The 17951-nt window shown below is 33.7% G+C and overlaps 1 protein-coding gene across 2 annotated transcripts; it reads left to right on the forward strand.

Moving 5' to 3' along the window:
• Positions 1-1432: 1432 nt before the first annotated feature.
• Positions 1433-14560, forward strand: LOC133819682 (DNA mismatch repair protein MSH1, mitochondrial). 2 transcript variants are annotated; one of them, XM_062252984.1, is made up of 22 exons: positions 1433-1759; positions 2493-2628; positions 2712-2809; positions 3556-3631; positions 3768-3887; positions 4846-4893; positions 5422-5486; positions 6092-6177; positions 6460-6624; positions 7497-7606; positions 7707-7812; positions 7906-7981; positions 8191-8249; positions 8867-8934; positions 9043-9216; positions 9463-9669; positions 10602-10858; positions 10941-11084; positions 11624-11681; positions 12257-12556; positions 13114-13842; positions 14046-14560. In XM_062252984.1, exons 1-22 carry the CDS (start codon positions 1641-1643, stop codon positions 14271-14273), a joined length of 3429 nt encoding a protein of 1142 aa, XP_062108968.1. In that variant the 5' UTR covers positions 1433-1640; the 3' UTR covers positions 14274-14560. The 2 variants fall into 2 exon arrangements, with proteins under 2 accessions (XP_062108968.1, XP_062108969.1); XM_062252985.1 differs by having other exon boundaries at positions 2496-2628.
• Positions 14561-17951: the final 3391 nt, after the last annotated feature.

Here is a 17951-nt window from a genome sequence, read left to right on the forward strand (position 1 = left end):
ATATATGTTCAGTATCTTTGACACATACACTTTTATCTCATTCATTAATCTTGAATCCACTTGTTATTAATGTGTTGTCAAATTTTTGATGTCATTGTTTTAGTGCTTGCTTTAATCCATACAAAGATTGTATCGATCTATAGACTTTCATTTCTTTTCCTGGAGCCGAAAAATCCTTAGGTTGCTCTATATAGATTTCTTCATCTAATTCTCTATTAAGAAATGTTGTTTTCACTTCCATTTAATTTACTTCATGATTGCGCAAAGCTACAATTGCAAGTACCATCCTAATAGCATTTATTCTTGTTACTGGAGAATATATATGCTTAAAATAGCAATGCATATCGATTTCTTGTGTACAATTCTAATATACCTGATATACACAAGAATGTTACTTTTATGAAATCACTCAAGTAACATGCATAAATATCAATATTTCAATACATAATCCCACATCCTAAGCATATTACTAAAAATGGTTCAATATAAAATCCTAGATCATATTTCTATAGATCCTTGGCCATTATTGGAGATTGCACAAAGAATTTATATATTCCTATATAATATGAATCTCTACGAGAGAAAATGAGAAAATCTCTCTTTTATTATACATAAAATTCAATCACGAACTTGTGTTCCAAATAGATTTTCAAAAAGTAATTATAAGCAAATGGATCAAGACATATATTATACTTTTGTAAACATATTTATATTTTTTATTTTAATATAATATTAACAAAATATCTTTAGCAAACAATATATTAGAATATAACTAACTTGTTTTTTAAGAAATAACTTAATTGTTTTTTTGAGAAAGTTTATACTAAATTATACATCTTATCCATCCATCTTAAATTTGTATTTCAATCATATTGACATATAATAATAATTTGGCTTCACTTTTCATGTGGGACTCCAAAACATTCCAATTTTTACTTTATCATTTACTTACTTTTAAGTAATAATTTGTCATTCACCATGTCATTATATTTATAAGCAAGTAAATAATGTACTCTTGTAGGAGAACACAAATTTACAATAACATTTCACTAATTCATATGGGAACTCACTCAAACCCGTGCCACAAAATGACTAAAGAATTAGCCTTGCACACATAATTTTCCAACATAATCCTATACCAAACCGATGTGTTGAAAAAAAATGTGCTTTAGAAGGTTAAATTTTGAGAGAGTGTGCTCCACAACTAGTATATTGAAAAAATGTTATAATGTGGGTGTAGTGTTATAATGTCAGTTATGTAATCCAACGTGAGGAGTTAGTGGTCATGTGTTATAATGTGAGTTATGTGATCAAACGTGGGGGGTTAGTGGTAATGTGGGTGTGGTGTGAATCTAATAATAAAATCCTTTTTTAATTTAGCAAAAAGGAAAAACAAAAAACAGGACAATATATGGTCTCTTATCGTGTTCGTACAAGTACACGAGTGAGGAGCCGAGCCACTCTACTAAATTCGTCTTTTCCTTGGAGCGACTCTTCTCTTCTTTTCTGGCGGGAAGTTCACTACAGAGAAGAGAGGTGGCACTGGCAGAGCTCAGTAGAAGAAATCCATAAACCCTAGAGAAACCAACCTCTGCCCCCAACCATTTCCAGCTAGTACATGTGAATATCGCTTCATCAACATGTACTGGCTGGCCACGCGAAACGTCGTCGTTTCTTCGCCTCGTTGGCGCTCTCTTGCTCTTCTTCTTCGTCCGCCTCCTTCTCGATGCGGTTCCTTTACTCCCTCTCCAGTCGACCTGTAATCTCTCTCTATCTCTCTTTGCTTTGTTTTTGTGAAGCTGACTGTGGTTTCTGTCTACATTTTCGCTGTTATGCTTATGCCACCTTTCTTCTGTTTGTTTTGATGTAAAATGTCTATTATAGACTAGAAGTTGTAGTAAGAATTGTGTTAAAGGTTAATATTGTTTGTGTTTTGAGTTTTTGTTTGCTTATATGGAGTTTCAGGATTTTTTTGGGTCATTGAGTTTTGAATATGATTATTTTTTAATAAAAAATTCTCTCATTTGAAGCAAATGATATTTTCATATCAAGCTAAATTTTCCACCAGAATTATCGAATGTATCAGCAAAACCCATAATTCACTGGATTGGGTGACACAAATATACGATTAAATTTTGGTTTGGATATTGGACTGCAGAAACGATGGAACTTAAGTTAACTGTTTGTTGTGCTTAATGTTATACGAACATAAATTGCATTGACCGAGTCCATTAGCCCTTTTTAAAGAGATTTATTTCCCTCTGTAGAAAAAACAATAATATTCTCCTTTTGATAAGATTAGAGGGGTGCCTTAGTTACCAGTGATACAGAATAACAGGTTCATTAGTATATCTAGATTGAATTCATTAATAAAAAAAATTGTAATACCCTTCGGTTGCACTTGCACTACTTTTAAGCTTTGCACATTCATTGTTGCTAAATTATAATTTATCTTCTAACATGGGGACTTGGGTTTGGTACGAACACAAAAGAAGAGCCTTTGGGAGGATTTCTTGTTTTAAAGATCAGAAGGTTATGAGGCGAGGTGCAAGATCTGTGAAGACACCTAGTCCAAAGGCCAATGTTCTGAGTGAAAAGGAGCTTTCTAATATACTTTGGTGGAAGGAGGTATGCTATCTTTACATCTGCTGTGCATTGAATTTCTAGAGAGCTAAATGTTAGATCTTCGAATGGGCATTCTTCAATCGCAGAGGATGCAAGACTGCAGAAAGCCTTCAACTGTCCAGCTAGTTAAAAGGCTTGAGTATTCCAATTTGCTAGGCTTGGATGTTAGCTTGAAAAATGGGAGGTGAGTTCTTAGTCTATCTAAATAATAATTTTATTTCATGTTGATGTCTGGGAATCCTGCCATTTTTTGGCTACTAAGTAAACACGAAAGTTTTTAAAGACAGTTTAGGATGCTTAAATTTTGGTTTGCTACCACTATGAACAATATAAATTTCCACTTTCATTGATTTTATATTATATATTAGTTTGGAAAAGATATCTTGTATTTTTCATTCTTTATGTGGTATTGGAAGTCTTCTATTCCCTAAACTTTTCTTTGTAACTTAGTTTGATAAAATTTCATTGTTTCTTAACTAAAAAAGAAATTAATAAAGGTTTTTAATGTGATTGTCTATTTTGTTTAGGTATTGTCTTAACTCAATAAAGTACATTGACCATTGGTCAAGTCAAACTGTATGGGAGTTTAGGTTAGCAATCTTCATGGTTTCACTGTCACTTTATTGACAGTTGTTTCGTAAGAAATATATACTGAAATACATTTGAAGTTGGTTAAGCGCTTGCTCTTATAGGTGTTGCATCTGATTTAGGAAAAAATTATTGTATATTTTCTGTTATCCTCATATTGCAGTCCCTGTTGAATTTCTATACTTAGTTTTCATTGTTTCCTTTCTTATTTTTCTGAAAGAACTAGATTTATTAAGATGTTTTTCTGTGTGACTGTAAATATTAAACTCCCCTGTTTCTTAAAACATCATAGAGATAATTTCCTTGTTTATGAATCACTAATAAGAAATGTATTCATCATAGTTTGAAAGAAGGATCACTCAATTGGGAGATCTTGAAGTTCAAGTCAAAGTTTCCACGTGAGGTTTTGCTCTGCAGAGTATGTAATTAATTTATTTTTAGCCATATTGTTGGTGGAAGTTTTTAATTTGTCTCGCCTCACTGCAAATCTGTGTGATTTGTGAATGTCTATCTTTTGTCATTCAGTGATGAGTGCATAATTATATTTTTAATAGGTTGGTGAGTTCTATGAAGCCCTCGGGATTGATGCTTGTATCTTGGTTGAATATGCTGGTTTAAATCCTTTTGGAGGTGTTCGTTCAGACAGTATTCCAAGAGCTGGTTGCCCTGTTGTGGTAATTGAAATTATTTTATATGCATCTTGTGTTTGTTTTATTGTGGTTAGATAGGTTTATCCTTAAGGGTTTGTTACCATTTGATCTTAACATTTGCAGTATATTATATATTTAGGAAAAATGGTAATATCTTAATGTATCTTTCTGTAAAATATGGTGAATGAATTGTATTTTTATTCAATAGAATAGTATGTATTTATATACAAAATTAGAGAGACTAAATAGGAAACTAACTAAATACAATTAACTCTAATTTCTACCACTAATATACAGCTAATATATTCTAACACTCTCCCTCAAGCTGGAGCATTGTGGTTGCATATTTAGTAAGGTAGGTTTTCTCAAATTTAGAATGGATGTGCATCCTGTAGCTTAGATATGTTTTGCTGTGGAAAACAAGAGATGACATTAGTGGTGGCATTCAGCCTCTATGGATGTTGGTTAGACGGTTTGACTGGAGAGAATCAACTGAACTTTTAAAGATAGGAAACAAGATTCTGATATGTGTGGGATAAAGTTAAATATAGGGTGGTGTTGTGGGTGAAGGATTTTAAATGTTATTCGCTTTTAATTTGATTAGGGGTTGGGGTTCAGTTTTGTAATTTGTTTTGGGGCTCATAGTTCCCTTGCTTGTACTTTCCCTATTTAATTAATACAAGTTTTGTTTCTTATATATAAAAAAAATTCATGCTTACCAATTTTGTGATGCTTAAGGGATTGCTTAGCAACTGCTTATTCTTTATAGTCCTTGTTCAAATGATTAGTTGGGAAGACTTCTTCAATAGTTTGGTACATCAAGATTGTTTTTAATCTTTGCAGTTTTTTTTTTATTAACTACCAAGTTTAACCACTTAACCCAAAATAAGTATTTTATACATGTTAAGTTTCTGATAGGGAATTCCTTGCCTCTATTTCATTGTTCCTTATCTCTATTTCCTTCAATGCATTGTATTTGCAGAATCTGCGACAAACATTGGATGACCTGACACGTAATGGGTTTTCAGTGGTATGGTAGCATGTTATGCAGTTATTGGCGTTCTTAATATAAGCACGCATTAAGTTTATGTGGTATATGTTGTTGCTCTTGTTGTCATTCGTAGGTCCAAGGGTGTCTTTTTATTCTTCGCAAAATAGACCTTTTTGAATGTGACTTGTAGTAATAAGACTTTAAAATTCTTGCCAAGTAGTCTTTCTCAATTAAGCTCAACCATGCTCAACAATATAATCATCCAGGCAAAAAGAATATTTTGCAAAGGGTTTTAAGAAATAAGCCTCAGTAAAATTTACTTTCAAAAGTTTAAGTGTTTTTTTTTCTTTTCTATATAAATATTGCATGTCAACACCATACTCGTCAAGCATTAGCATGTTTTGGGGGATGTTAGTACTTAACTAAGTATACAATATGGATTCTATGATCGTTGATTTTATGGTGTTCTACATCTATTACAGATTTTGGTTATCCTTCTGCCATGCATGCATAGCTACTTCTTTGAAACGAATAATTTGTTGAGTTCTTTTGCTTTGGTCATTGTAGTGCATAGTGGAAGAAGTTCAGGGTTCGGCAAATGCTCGTTCTCGGAAAAATCGTTTCATATCTGGGTATTTTCATTTTTTTAAAAGTATAATTGCATGGTTAATACTCAATACTCTGCAGATTTATGCTTTACATTATTTGAACTTATCAATGTTGTTGTAAAAGTGATTTAGTAGTAAAGTTGATTAATCAGAATAAAAAGATTACTAAACCTGGAAGCTGGTTAGGTGTGAGTCTATCGAATATTCCTTTTTACATGAACACGTGTCATAGTAAACAGGTAGTCACATTTTTAAAATTTTTGCATCTCAAAATTTTAGAGAACAGTGTTCTGTGTACGTGCATACATCTTGGATCTAGAAACCTTCTATGTCAAGATTTCTTCAAAGATTTCCCATATCACTAACCCAATTCGCTTTTTGCATACTGTTTTATTGTGGCTTTCTTGGTTGCATAGATATTTTCATAATCTCATGCAGCCATACTTTTTTACAGTCCTGATTACTTAAGTTTGTAAACTAAAGGTGCACATATTAATTTTTAATTTTTCAATCTGCTGGTCAAAATTTACAGCTGACATTTGTTGTTCATAATGCTTGATATACATCATGCAATTTTCAAATGGCAGACATGCAAGTCTTGCTTCTGACTTGTTTCCTTGAGCATGCAGGCATGCGCATCCTGGTAGTCCCTATGTCTTTGGATTAGTTGGTCTTGATCATGATCTTGACTTTCCGGAACCAATGCCTGTTGTTGGTATGACTTAAACACATAATTACAAAGAGCATTTGTTTCGAAAGATATCATGTTTAAACTAATAATTTTCAATTTGTTTTATGTTGATTTATTGCCTTTGATTGTATATAACCATTTATGAGGGCCCTTGTCTCCCATTGTTCTTAAGAAGTCAAAGTGCTTTCTTTGTCGCATATGTTGCTTCTGTTTGTTCTTGTCATGTCGTCAAAGGCAATAAAATCATTTAACATCAACTAAAATGGGTTCTGGCTGATTAGATAATAAATTATACTGTCATTTTAGGTATATCTCGCTCTGCCAGAGGATATTGCATAAATTTAGTACTAGAGACTATGAAAACGTATTCATCTGAAGATGGTTTGACTGAAGAGGCCTTGGTTACCAAGCTTCGTACAAGTCAGTGCCATCATTTATTTCTGCACACATCATTGAGGCACAATTCATCAGGTTTGTTTAAACTTCTTAATTAATTGTCAAACATGCATCTTTTCTGAGAATTATATGGAATGTTGCATAATGTACTGCGATGAAATGAAGTCTTTTCAAAATTACTGGAATTGAAAATCAAGCTTCTCTTTGTTTATGTTTGTTTTATTGACACTAGTTGATTAGTTGTCTACATATGTACTTGCTAAATGGCCTAGTAATTGGGTTACTCACTCAAGCTTGACGAGGATATAATTTCGTGCTCTGATAAAAGCTTGCCTTCACAAGGGTGATTATCTACAGTGCTTGTGATAATGCATGGGCTTTAGGGCATTAGTCTCAATGTATTTTAAATATCTAGCTTCAATATGTTGATGCCCCTCCAATTTACAGTTTGTTATTTGGCTGAATTGCAAATTATCCGGTCGATATTTTCAACTAGAGACTAGAGTGTTGGTGATGTGACATTATTGGCAAACAATTAGATCAAGCCATAGTCACACTTGAGAAAAAGGGAAAAAACAGAAATATTAAATATTTAAGGACTAAATTAAAACAATAAAAGCCATGGAGACCTAACATCTAATCTAACATGTAGTGTTAAAGGATTACGTAAATTTTGTTTGTGCATAGCCAAGAGGGGTAGCTCAAATGATCAAGCATTTGGTTTCCTCCAGTAATGTCTGAGGTTCGAGTCCCTCCTTGCACCTACATGGAAATTGTTGTAATTTTTTGTCCCCATATATTGTAGGGTTAGGCGCGGAGCCTAATTTTAAAAAAATAATTGTTTGTTCATCTGTAATTATTACTATAATTTTTGTTACTTTTACTGTTGGCTTATTAACATGTAGTTGGTGTTCATGCTTTTTTTTCCCTCTCTTGCTCCTTTGCAGGCACTTGTCGTTGGGGAGAATTTGGTGAGGGAGGCCTACTATGGGGAGAATGTGTTGCTAGACATTTTGAATGGTTTGATGGCAATCCTATGACTGACCTCTTGTCTAAGGTTTATATTTGTGGCAAATTGTTGTTTATGGTAACTTTCAGTGTTATTTTATGTTTTTGGAATAAAATAAACATGTTATGGTTATTCCATGAACTTTTAGGTGAAGGAGCTTTATGGTCTTGATGATGAAGTTACATTTAGGAATGTCACCATCTCTTCAGAAAATAGGCCCCGGCCTTTGACCCTCGGAACAGCAACCCAGATTGGTTTGTTTTGTTTCATTAAGTACCATGCATACACATTTAAGAATCCTGATAAAAGAATGTGTCAATCAATCCTAATTGGTTTCATGCTCTCAGGTGCCATTCCAACTGAGGGAATACCTTGTTTGTTGAAGGTGTTACTTCCATCAAATTGTACAGGTCTATCTCGGACGTGAGTATTCATTATTTATTTACCTCTCTTCAAGAATGGTTTTGTTAAAAAGGTGGCACTATAGTTCAAATAGTATGTTAAGTTTTTTCCAAAAGCTCTCAATCTCAAGTTGTATCTGTTTTTTATTTTTATTTTTCTTCCCACCTCCTTTTGCTGCTGATCACCACAATGTTTTGGTTCCTTATTTGTTATTCTTTTATTGTTTTCAGTTATGTTAGAGATCTTCTTCTCAATCCTCCTGCATATGACATTGCATTCACTATTCAAGGTGAGTGGTAACTCTATTTTAAATTGATTCATTCTTTGGTTACAATTTCATATGCATTTTATTTGCCTAAACTCATTAGACCTTTTTATTTAATTGTGAATCACAAAATCTACTATTTTTTTTTGCTTGTTAATGTGAAGCAAGATATTTCTCTAGTTTTGTTTCACATGTCACAATCTAAATGGCAGTGTGGCATATTGATGTCTCAACGTGAGATCTCTTTCTATCTTTCTTATACACTGAAATACAAAAGATTGATGATAAGGCAAATTAAAAAACTTTTAACCTTTATGGCTAAAGTAGTAACTAGTGGTCTATGGAATCACTATAGTTTTCAGGTTAATCATATTTGTAGTTAAAGAATCCAATTGTTTAGTTTTATTATTTAATGTTATTATGCGCCAGGTAAATCAGGGTAATGAGCTTTTCAAGGCTTAGATTTAAGACATGAGTCACTATTGCTTTTAAATGTTGGCATTATTCTTGTGGTAGGTTGACATGTAATACATCTCACGGTGATGATTTTTATGCTTTTTTACTTCATGATTTTTCATTGGAATGTCATCCTATTTTCAAATTTTAATGTTTTTCTAATTATATATAATTTACTTGAGCAGAAACTTGCAAACTTATGAGCACTGTGACTTGCTCAATTCCTGAGTTCACTTGTGTTTCACCTGCAAAGGTATACTTGTAAATTAGTTTCTTAGAAAGTAAAAATAATAGCTTATATTACAACATTCTGTATTTCTATTTTTTGGCATCTAATTATAAGTTTTTGTTTGTTGAGCAGCTTGTGAAGCTACTTGAATTAAGGGAGGCCAATCATATTGAGTTTTGTAGGATTAAAAACGTAGTTGATGAAGTATTGCACATGCACAATAATTCAGAGCTCAATGAAATCTTGAAGTTATTGATGGATCCTACATGGGTGGCCACTGGATTGAAAATTGACTTTGAAACATTAGTGAGTGGGTTTATTAAGTTCTGCTCAATACTTGTTGACAAAGGAAGAAAGCATGAATGCAGCACATCGTAATATATTATAGATTTTGTAATTAGTATCAGCTGCCTAACTTTTCGACATAGTTTAAATGGATCCGTACTTGTTGAAAAAGATTGTGCTTCGAATATATTTAGCTCTGTAACTTTACTTCCTGGTTCAGTTTTCATGCATGTCATGAAATTGTAATTTTTCTTTTCTTTTTTCCAGATTGATAATTGTAAATGGGCTTCAGATAAGATTGGTGAAATGATCACTTTAGATGGCGAAATTGATCAGAATAAAGGCTACTCTTCTGTTGTTCCTAATGATTTCTTTGAGGACATGGAGTCCTCATGGAAATGTCGTGTCAAAAGGATCCATATAGAGGAGGAATTTGCGGAAGTGGAAAGGGCGACTGAGGCTTTAATTCTAGCTGTGAGTCTTTAGAGTTTAATTTCACCTGTTACAGTTGCTTTATCTCAATGATTTACTATGTGCAATGTACTTTAAATTGGTTTGTTTTTTTAAACAATAATCATGCATCTTTGTTAAGCAATTATATAAGTATCTTGTGCTTCTTTCTTCTCCATTATTCATCCACTTTTCTTGTTTTATGAATCATGAAATCGGTTTACATGTCAAGTTTTGGGGATTATAGTGTCAATTTATTACCATGGGAGAAACCACAAGTGGGAGCGGTACCTTTTGTTTGCATGTAGAACTATAACTGTAACTAGAACAATCTGCTATTTAATTATTTATTTTGGTGTTTGGCTCCTAGTTCCCAAGCGAAATCCCGAAGATTTTTCTCTCTCAGTTATTAGTTGTAAAAGAAATAGGAAGGCCACTGGAAAGATTTGACTTTATTGTTTTATCTCCAAGAGGATTACACCTTTATTTATCGACCTAGTGTTATCCCTGAATATGATGTTATCCCTGAATATGAGAAGGAAAACATACAAAAAAGATAAGCCTAAAAATAAGGAAAGCATCAAAGAGAGTTATATCATATAACTAATCCTAATAATGAGTTACGTTTATATATAAAAAATTATATAGGGTATTAACATCCCGTAATTTATCTGATTTTCGAAATTAGTTGCTTTGAAACTTCATGAAAGTCCCTGGACAGTGGTTTTTTTTTTTCAGGTGAACTTTTTGGTTGGAACAAATCATTTTTCTTTACCAAAGATATTTTTGCAGGCATTTTGGAGTTGCAAGTGTATATGGCTATATGAAATATGCATTTTCCAGTTGTTTTTAGTCTAAAAAAATGTTTATTTGCAGTAAACATTGCAACACTGTTGTTTGTTGTCTTAAGGACATGTTTTTACTTTCCTTAATCCGTGTGCTCAATTTTTCTGCAGGTTACTGAAGCTTTCATGCCCATCATTACAAGAATAAAGGCTACCACAGCCCCGCTTGGTGGCCCAAAGGGGGAAATATTATATGCTAGGGAGCATGAGGCTGTTTGGTTTAAGGGCAAACGGTTTTCACCTGCGATATGGGCCGGTACCACTGGAGAGGAACAAATTAAAAGTCTTAAACCAGCTTTAGATTCCAAAGGCAGAAAGGTTGGAGAAGAGTGGTTTACTACAATAAGGGTGGAGGATGCTTTAACAAGGTGTTTTTTGTGTGCCTTATTCAGGTTTCTCTAAATGTTTTTCAAACATATAATAATGTCATAATTATTATTTCTCCTTTAGGTACCATGAAGCAGGTGCAAAGGCTAAAGCAAGGGTCTTGGAATTGTTAAGGACACTTTCTTCTGAATTGCAAGCGAAAACCAATATTCTAGTGTTTTCTTCGATGCTTCTAGTTATAGCAAAGGCATTGTTTTCGCATGTGAGGTTAGTTGCACATAACTTAATAAGCTCTCCAATGTTATTCAATTACATGGGAGAATAGGTTTAGTGTAGTCTTTTATTGTCATGTCCAATCATTGGTTCATGTGTTTACAATACGCAGTGTTTAATGGTGGGTTTGTCTTTTTTGTTTTTGGATAGTCCTTAGAGGGGGAGTTATATTAAATATAGTCAAATTGGCTTCAATTACAATACCAAAAATTCAATGAATATAGAAATCTTAATTCTAAATTGACAAAATAATTGTTAAATACCACCATCTACAAAAGTTAAAATAATACACTAAGATTCTGTCATTTCAGTCAATTAAGAAATGTTAGTCACTTTTAGTCACCGATAATAAGAAATGTTTGCTAATTGTATTTAAATTATATCTTAGATGCTTTTTTTTTTTAGCATATGAATTTTGTAGTTTGCCATCTTTCTGTTGTAAAATATTCAGTACTTGACTATTATCAGAAACAATGCTACTTCAATAATTATCTTCCAGACTACTTAAATGTTGCATTATTGATATCTTGCAGTGAAGGCAGAAGAAGGCAGTGGATTTTTCCAACGCTTATCGAGTCCTCTAGATCTAAGGTAGTACGCACCTGCTCCCTTCTTGTATTCTTACTCTAATTAATATTACAAGTAGTTTTGATTTTTTTTAGGGAAAAAAAGAACAGAAAAAAAAATAGTACATTCCTACAGCTCTATCTGCTGAATTGCTGAACTATTTTCCATGCCTGGTGTGAAGTAAATGTTTCCTTCTGAAAACTGTCTAAAATAATTTTTAAGGGGAGATTCTTCTGTAGGCTTTTCTATATCATGCAATAGTAATAGTCAGCTATGAATGTTAATTTTGGATAAGAATTTAGTCATGGGGGATATTGAAACTAAGTTGGAACATTCAGCCGAATCAGTAAGTTAAACAAGCTGATTTCTGTTTCTATTAAGTAAAACAGAAGGAACATTGAAATCCAATAATCCAATAATATCTTTATGGCATTTTGACGTGATCCCTGATTACCTTTAGCTGAAGCATCTTAGTGTTTCCTCATTGTTTCCATCTGTTTTATTAGTATCTTTATTTGTATGATGTATTATCTAATATTATCATAACTGTGTTATTCAACTGTTTTAACATCTAATGTATATTAAGGCATTGAATGCAGGATGTAAAACCTTTCAGTGGAACAGATGGGATGAAACTCGTAGGTCTATCACCATACTGGTTTGAGGTAGCAGAAGGTAGTGCTGTAAATAATACTGTTGATATGCAGTCACTATTTCTTTTGACTGGACCAAATGGCGGGGGTAAATCAAGTTTACTTCGATCAATTTGTGCTGCTGCATTACTTGGATCATGTGGATTCATGGTACCTGCAGAGTCAGCTTTAATTCCTCATTTTGATTCAATCATGCTTCACATGAAATCTTATGATAGTCCCGCTGATGGAAAGAGTTCATTTCAGGTATCATGACATGCTACTTTTCAGTGACATTGACATACGATGTTCTTTTATGGAAGCATAATATATAAGAAACATTTTCAAATTTGATTGTATTAGTTACCTCGTTTCTTATAATAATAAAATTAAAGATTATTATTTTAGTTAGTTACCAAGACTCAAATGTTATGATGAGTTTTATGGGTCTAAATATGTACAAACAAATTATAAAATGTCCACTGATATTACATTTTGTTGGGCTTGAAAAACTAGAAGCTTTGCAGACTTTGTTCTTTGGAAGTGAATTGACAATTTAGTTCCAAACTATCAATTTAATCCACAAATGCTCTTTTATTTATTTTGGGGGCAAGAACAATAGTTAGTGGGGTGATCAGACATAGTTACACTTTTATTCTCCAGTATATGAAGAATTTCCTCTTTTCAATTTGTTTCACATTTGATTATTCACTAGTAGGCACAATAGCTTGTAGTTCTCAGCTTGTTTAGCGTACCTTAAACACCAATTGCTTTTGCTATAATAACTAACCACTACATTCATTACCTCAATTTCTATATGACAGGTGGAAATGTCAGAGATTCGATCTATTATTGCTTCTACCAGTAAAAGAAGCCTCGTGCTTATAGATGAAATTTGCAGAGGAACAGAAACAGCAAAGGGGACTTGTATTGCCGGGAGCATTGTTGAAACTCTTGATAAAATAGGTTGCCTTGGAATTGTATCCACTCATTTGCATGGGATATTTAGTTTGCCGCTCAATGCAAATAACACTGTATTCAAGGCAATGGGATCTGTAAATGTTGATGGCCAAACCAAACCCACTTGGAAATTGCTAGACGGGATATGTAGAGAAAGCCTTGCGTTTGAGACAGCTAAGAGAGAGGGAATTTCTGAAACAATAATTCAAAGAGCTGAAGAGCTTTATAATTCAGTTTATGCAAAAGAAGGGATTCCTGGGAGAAATGACATTGAAATACAACACTTGTGTTCTTATGAAAGTTTAAATGGTTCTGACAGACCTCATTCTCAATCAAGTAACTCTGAAAGACAAGATTCTGAAAGGAGCAGATCAATAAATCAAATGGAAGTCTTACAGAAGGAAGTTGAGACAAAAGTAACCATGATATGTCAAAAAATGCTGGTGGAGCTCTACAAGAAAGAAAAAACATCCGAACTTAGTGAGATCCATTGCGTTCCAGTTGGTGCTAGGGAGCAACCACCTCCATCTGCTGTAGGTGCTTCTTGTGTCTATGTGATGCTCCGACCTGATAAGAAACTATATGTGGGACAGGTACCGTTCCAAACTGGCTATTCTTTTGTTTTGCTACTAACTATGATAGTTCAGAGAAACACTTGAAGCTTTACTTGCAATAACCAATCCAATTATTTTACCAAACTTACCTCAATTGTAATTTCACTTTCTAGCATTGTCTTATATACTGTTATGCTAATTTGAAAAACAAATTTTCGTGTTCATCGTTGTCATAACCATAGACAGATGATTTAGAGGGACGAATCCGTACCCACCGTTCAAAGGATGGAATGCAAAAGGCACGTTTTCTTTATTTCACAGTCCCGGGAAAGAGTCTGGCATGCCAACTTGAGACCCTTCTCATCAATCAGCTTCCTAACCAAGGATTAAATCTCACTAACATTGCTGATGGCAAACATAGGAATTTTGGCACTTCCACTCTTTCATTGGAGAGTATTACTGTTTGTTAAAGAACAACCCGTAAACCCGTTGCGCATCTCCAAGTTTGGTTTAATCTTTTCTACTTCAGTCAGTGAAGATGGTGGAATGGTTTGTGCTCCAATATTTATGTAAATGATTGTAATTTTTGTTGAAAAAATGTGGCTCCAATTTGAACAAGCAGTGGCTGCATCAATTTTGGTTTTTGTTAACTGTTGCTCCACTTCTTTCTTCCATTGTCACACCTTAATAGGTAGACATCGAAATTATTTAGATGTAAATGTAATGTTAATTATACAGTATTGACGATTTCTTTTTACTCAAGTTTTTCCTAAGAAAAGAAACGTGTTTACTGTTTCCTTTTTATTTGGATTTGCTTTTTACCATGTTCCAAAGTTTATGTTTAAGCAAGACACGGATGAAAAGAAAAAAAATGAAAATTATTGTAAAAATCTTAACTAAGTTTTTATTAAAAAAAGAAAAAACCAAATTCGTATTAATAAGACACAAGGCATGAGATTATCACATATTTTAAGAAAACTTACTAACATTGTTAAACTAAGGGTAAATATGGGGACTTCTTTGGTGCAACCCCTTGCCTTGGTGTTTTTGACTCAAGAAGTATTTTCGGTGATTTTTTTTATGGTCATGTGTATTGTAGTTATTTAGATCATCCTGCAAATTTTTAGAAAATTTTGAAGAATTTACAATACCGAAAACAATGTTCAAATAGTTTATTGCATACGTCGACTGCTTTTTTTATGCGTGTGGAAAATAACATGTTTGAACCTTATTTTCGGCATTGTAAATTATTCAGAATTTTCTGAAAATTTGCAGTATGCTCTAAATAACTACAATATACAATGTCATAATTTTTTTTTGCCAAAAATACTTCCTGAGTCAAAAACACCAAGGGAGTGCACTGGTGTGCCCCTTTTTAGGAGGTGAACCGGAGAACCCTTAAATACTTATCTGGTACCATGTGTTTTATCGAAATACAAACTTGATACCCTCTGTTTACGATAATTATCAATCGATACCATCTGTTTGCAAAAACTACATAGTTTGGTACCCTCTGTCCGTTTAAATTTTTAATATTCCCAGAATACCCCTCATTTAATGATTTATTTGATTTTCAATTGTTTTATTATTTTTAAATGATTTAAATATATTTTCAGAATTCATAAAATAAAATAAATATTTAATTAAAACTTTAAAATAATTTTAATAAACAAAATTATTTTTAAAATAAATTTAATTAATTAAAAAATAGAATTAAAAAACTAATTAAAATCTTATTAATTAACTTTAAATAAACTCAAATTATAATTTAATTAACAAATCAATCCAGCTTTGAAAAAAAATGTGAGTGAGATTGGAAGGGTGGGGAACTGAGAAGGTGAGGGTGAGATTGGGTGAAATATGAGTTTTTTTATTAATTAAATTAAAATTTATGTTTATTTAAAGTTAATTAATAAGATTTTAATTAGTTTTTTAATATTTTAATTCCAATTTTTGTTTGTTTTTAATTATTTTAAATTTGTTTATTAAAATTATATTAAAGTTAATTTAACATTTATTTTATTTTATGAATTTTGAAAATATATTTAAATCATTTAAGAATAATAAAACAATTGAAAATCTGATAAATTACTAAAATAAGGGGTAATATGAGAATATTAAAAATATAAACGCACGAAGGGTACCAAATTATGTACTTTTTGCAAACAGAGGGTATCAATTGATAATTATAAAAAACAGATGGTACCGAGTTTGTATTTCGATAAAACACAAGGTACCAAATGAGTATTTACCCTTATACTAATTAGTTTATCAATCAATTTATAATTGGGATTATATATATTTTTTGACCTTGTGATTTTCCCATAATTTGTTTGGACTATGTGTTTTGACACATTATTTTGTAGACTTTGTGTTTGTAGTGGACAAAATTTATCTACAAATTAAAGCCCAACTAGTCAGCCAGACTAATTTGCTAGGCCCAAAAAAGCTAACAAGGCCCAAACCAATGCAAATGGGCTCACACATATTGGATAAACCATCCAACAGGCCAGCTGGTACCCATCCGGATGCATTCAGTCAGCCAGGGACATTGAAGCAGTCAAAGTGCACACTCTTTTTCCCATAAATATCGGAGAAGAACCACTAAGAACGGGTCAGACGGGCAGATAGAGAGGAGGAGAAAGAAATGAAAAGATGAACAATAAATAAGACCCTCAGGGGTTGAGAACGAAACATCTGATAATCACTTGACTCTCTTTTACTTTCTTATTGAAGCAAAGATTATGCCATCTCTCTCATCGATCCAGTCAAGCAAGTCGAATCAGTCCATCTGATCTGACCGGACTTAACCCAGTCGTTTAGTCCCGCCGTCACCGTCACTCTGACCATTCCACTACTCATCCATCCATCACTATTTCAATATTTGCATCATAGTTTTATTATTTTTTATTAGCTTTCATTACAACCCGACTAACTTGAGTGTCAGATTCCCTTTGGCTGACACCCCACCGGTGCTCCCAATTAAACTCTCGTCTCTCTCTTTGTTCTTGACAGGTTGCTGGTGCCCGTCTAATCAATTGTAGGAAATCACATCTACAATTTGGTGCTCATCGTGGGGCCCTAGCAATTAGACGATCAACAAAGATATCAAGGAGTTCACTTGAGAGACATGTCAGACGTGACTTAGACACCCGATCTGTCTGCCCAACTCGCTGCTCTTACTGCCCAGATGAATGAAGAACGCGAGAAAATGAGGAGGCTTGAAGCTGAGAATGCTGACCTGCTCGTACGAGTGGAGGCCATGTCCTCTCAAGCCACCGAGGTTCAGCCATCCCGCTTCTGAGACCCAGTTATCCCTATGCAACCTTTGGGTGACCTCACCCCTATCTCTAATAGTGATGGACCAAGTCAGACAGTTCCATCACCCTCAGTAAGGAATTATCAAACTCCACCCACCATGTCTAACATTCAAAATTCTATTGTTAATACAGGTGAACATGTAACCATGACTGAACATGGACATTCATCTGCGCCCAGACCACAGCAGATTCTAGGAGTCAGCCAGCCAGCCTCGGCAACTGGACAGCAACAGATTCCAGGAGCCAGTCAGCCAGCCACTGGACCCGGACAACAACAGGTTCCAGGTGTTAGTCAGCCTACCATTGGAGCCAGCTAGACCATCATAGTCAGAATATACTTGAGCAGACAATCAGATTGAATCACCCAGTCATGAGCGAGCTAGCCCGCCAAGCAACAACAAGCTCTTTTCCCATCCAAGATCCTGAGCTAGCTCGTAAATTGGCTGAGATGGAAGCACTTATCCAGCAGATTCCTGGAATGCCAGCCCCTATTTAAAAGAGTGCAGCAAGCTGCTACGCTGACTCACCTTTCGTTGATGATATAGCCATGGTCGAAATTCCGAAAAAATTCAGCTTCCCCCACATGAAGATGTTTGATGGAACGTCCGATCCCGATGATCATATCGCTCAATACAAGCAGAGAATGTTCACTATTTCCATCCCACGCGACATGAGGAAAGCATGCATGTGTAAGGGGTTTGGTTCTATTTTGATTGGACTAGCTCTCCAGTGGTATACTAATTTACCTAATAATTCTATTTCTACTTTTGCACAATTTACTGACACTTTTGTTAAGCAATTTGCTAGTAGCAGGAAACTTGAAAAGTC

Source organism: Humulus lupulus, chromosome 2 (genome assembly GCF_963169125.1).
Source record: "Humulus lupulus chromosome 2, drHumLupu1.1, whole genome shotgun sequence".
NCBI classification, from domain to species: Eukaryota; Viridiplantae; Streptophyta; class Magnoliopsida; order Rosales; family Cannabaceae; genus Humulus; species Humulus lupulus.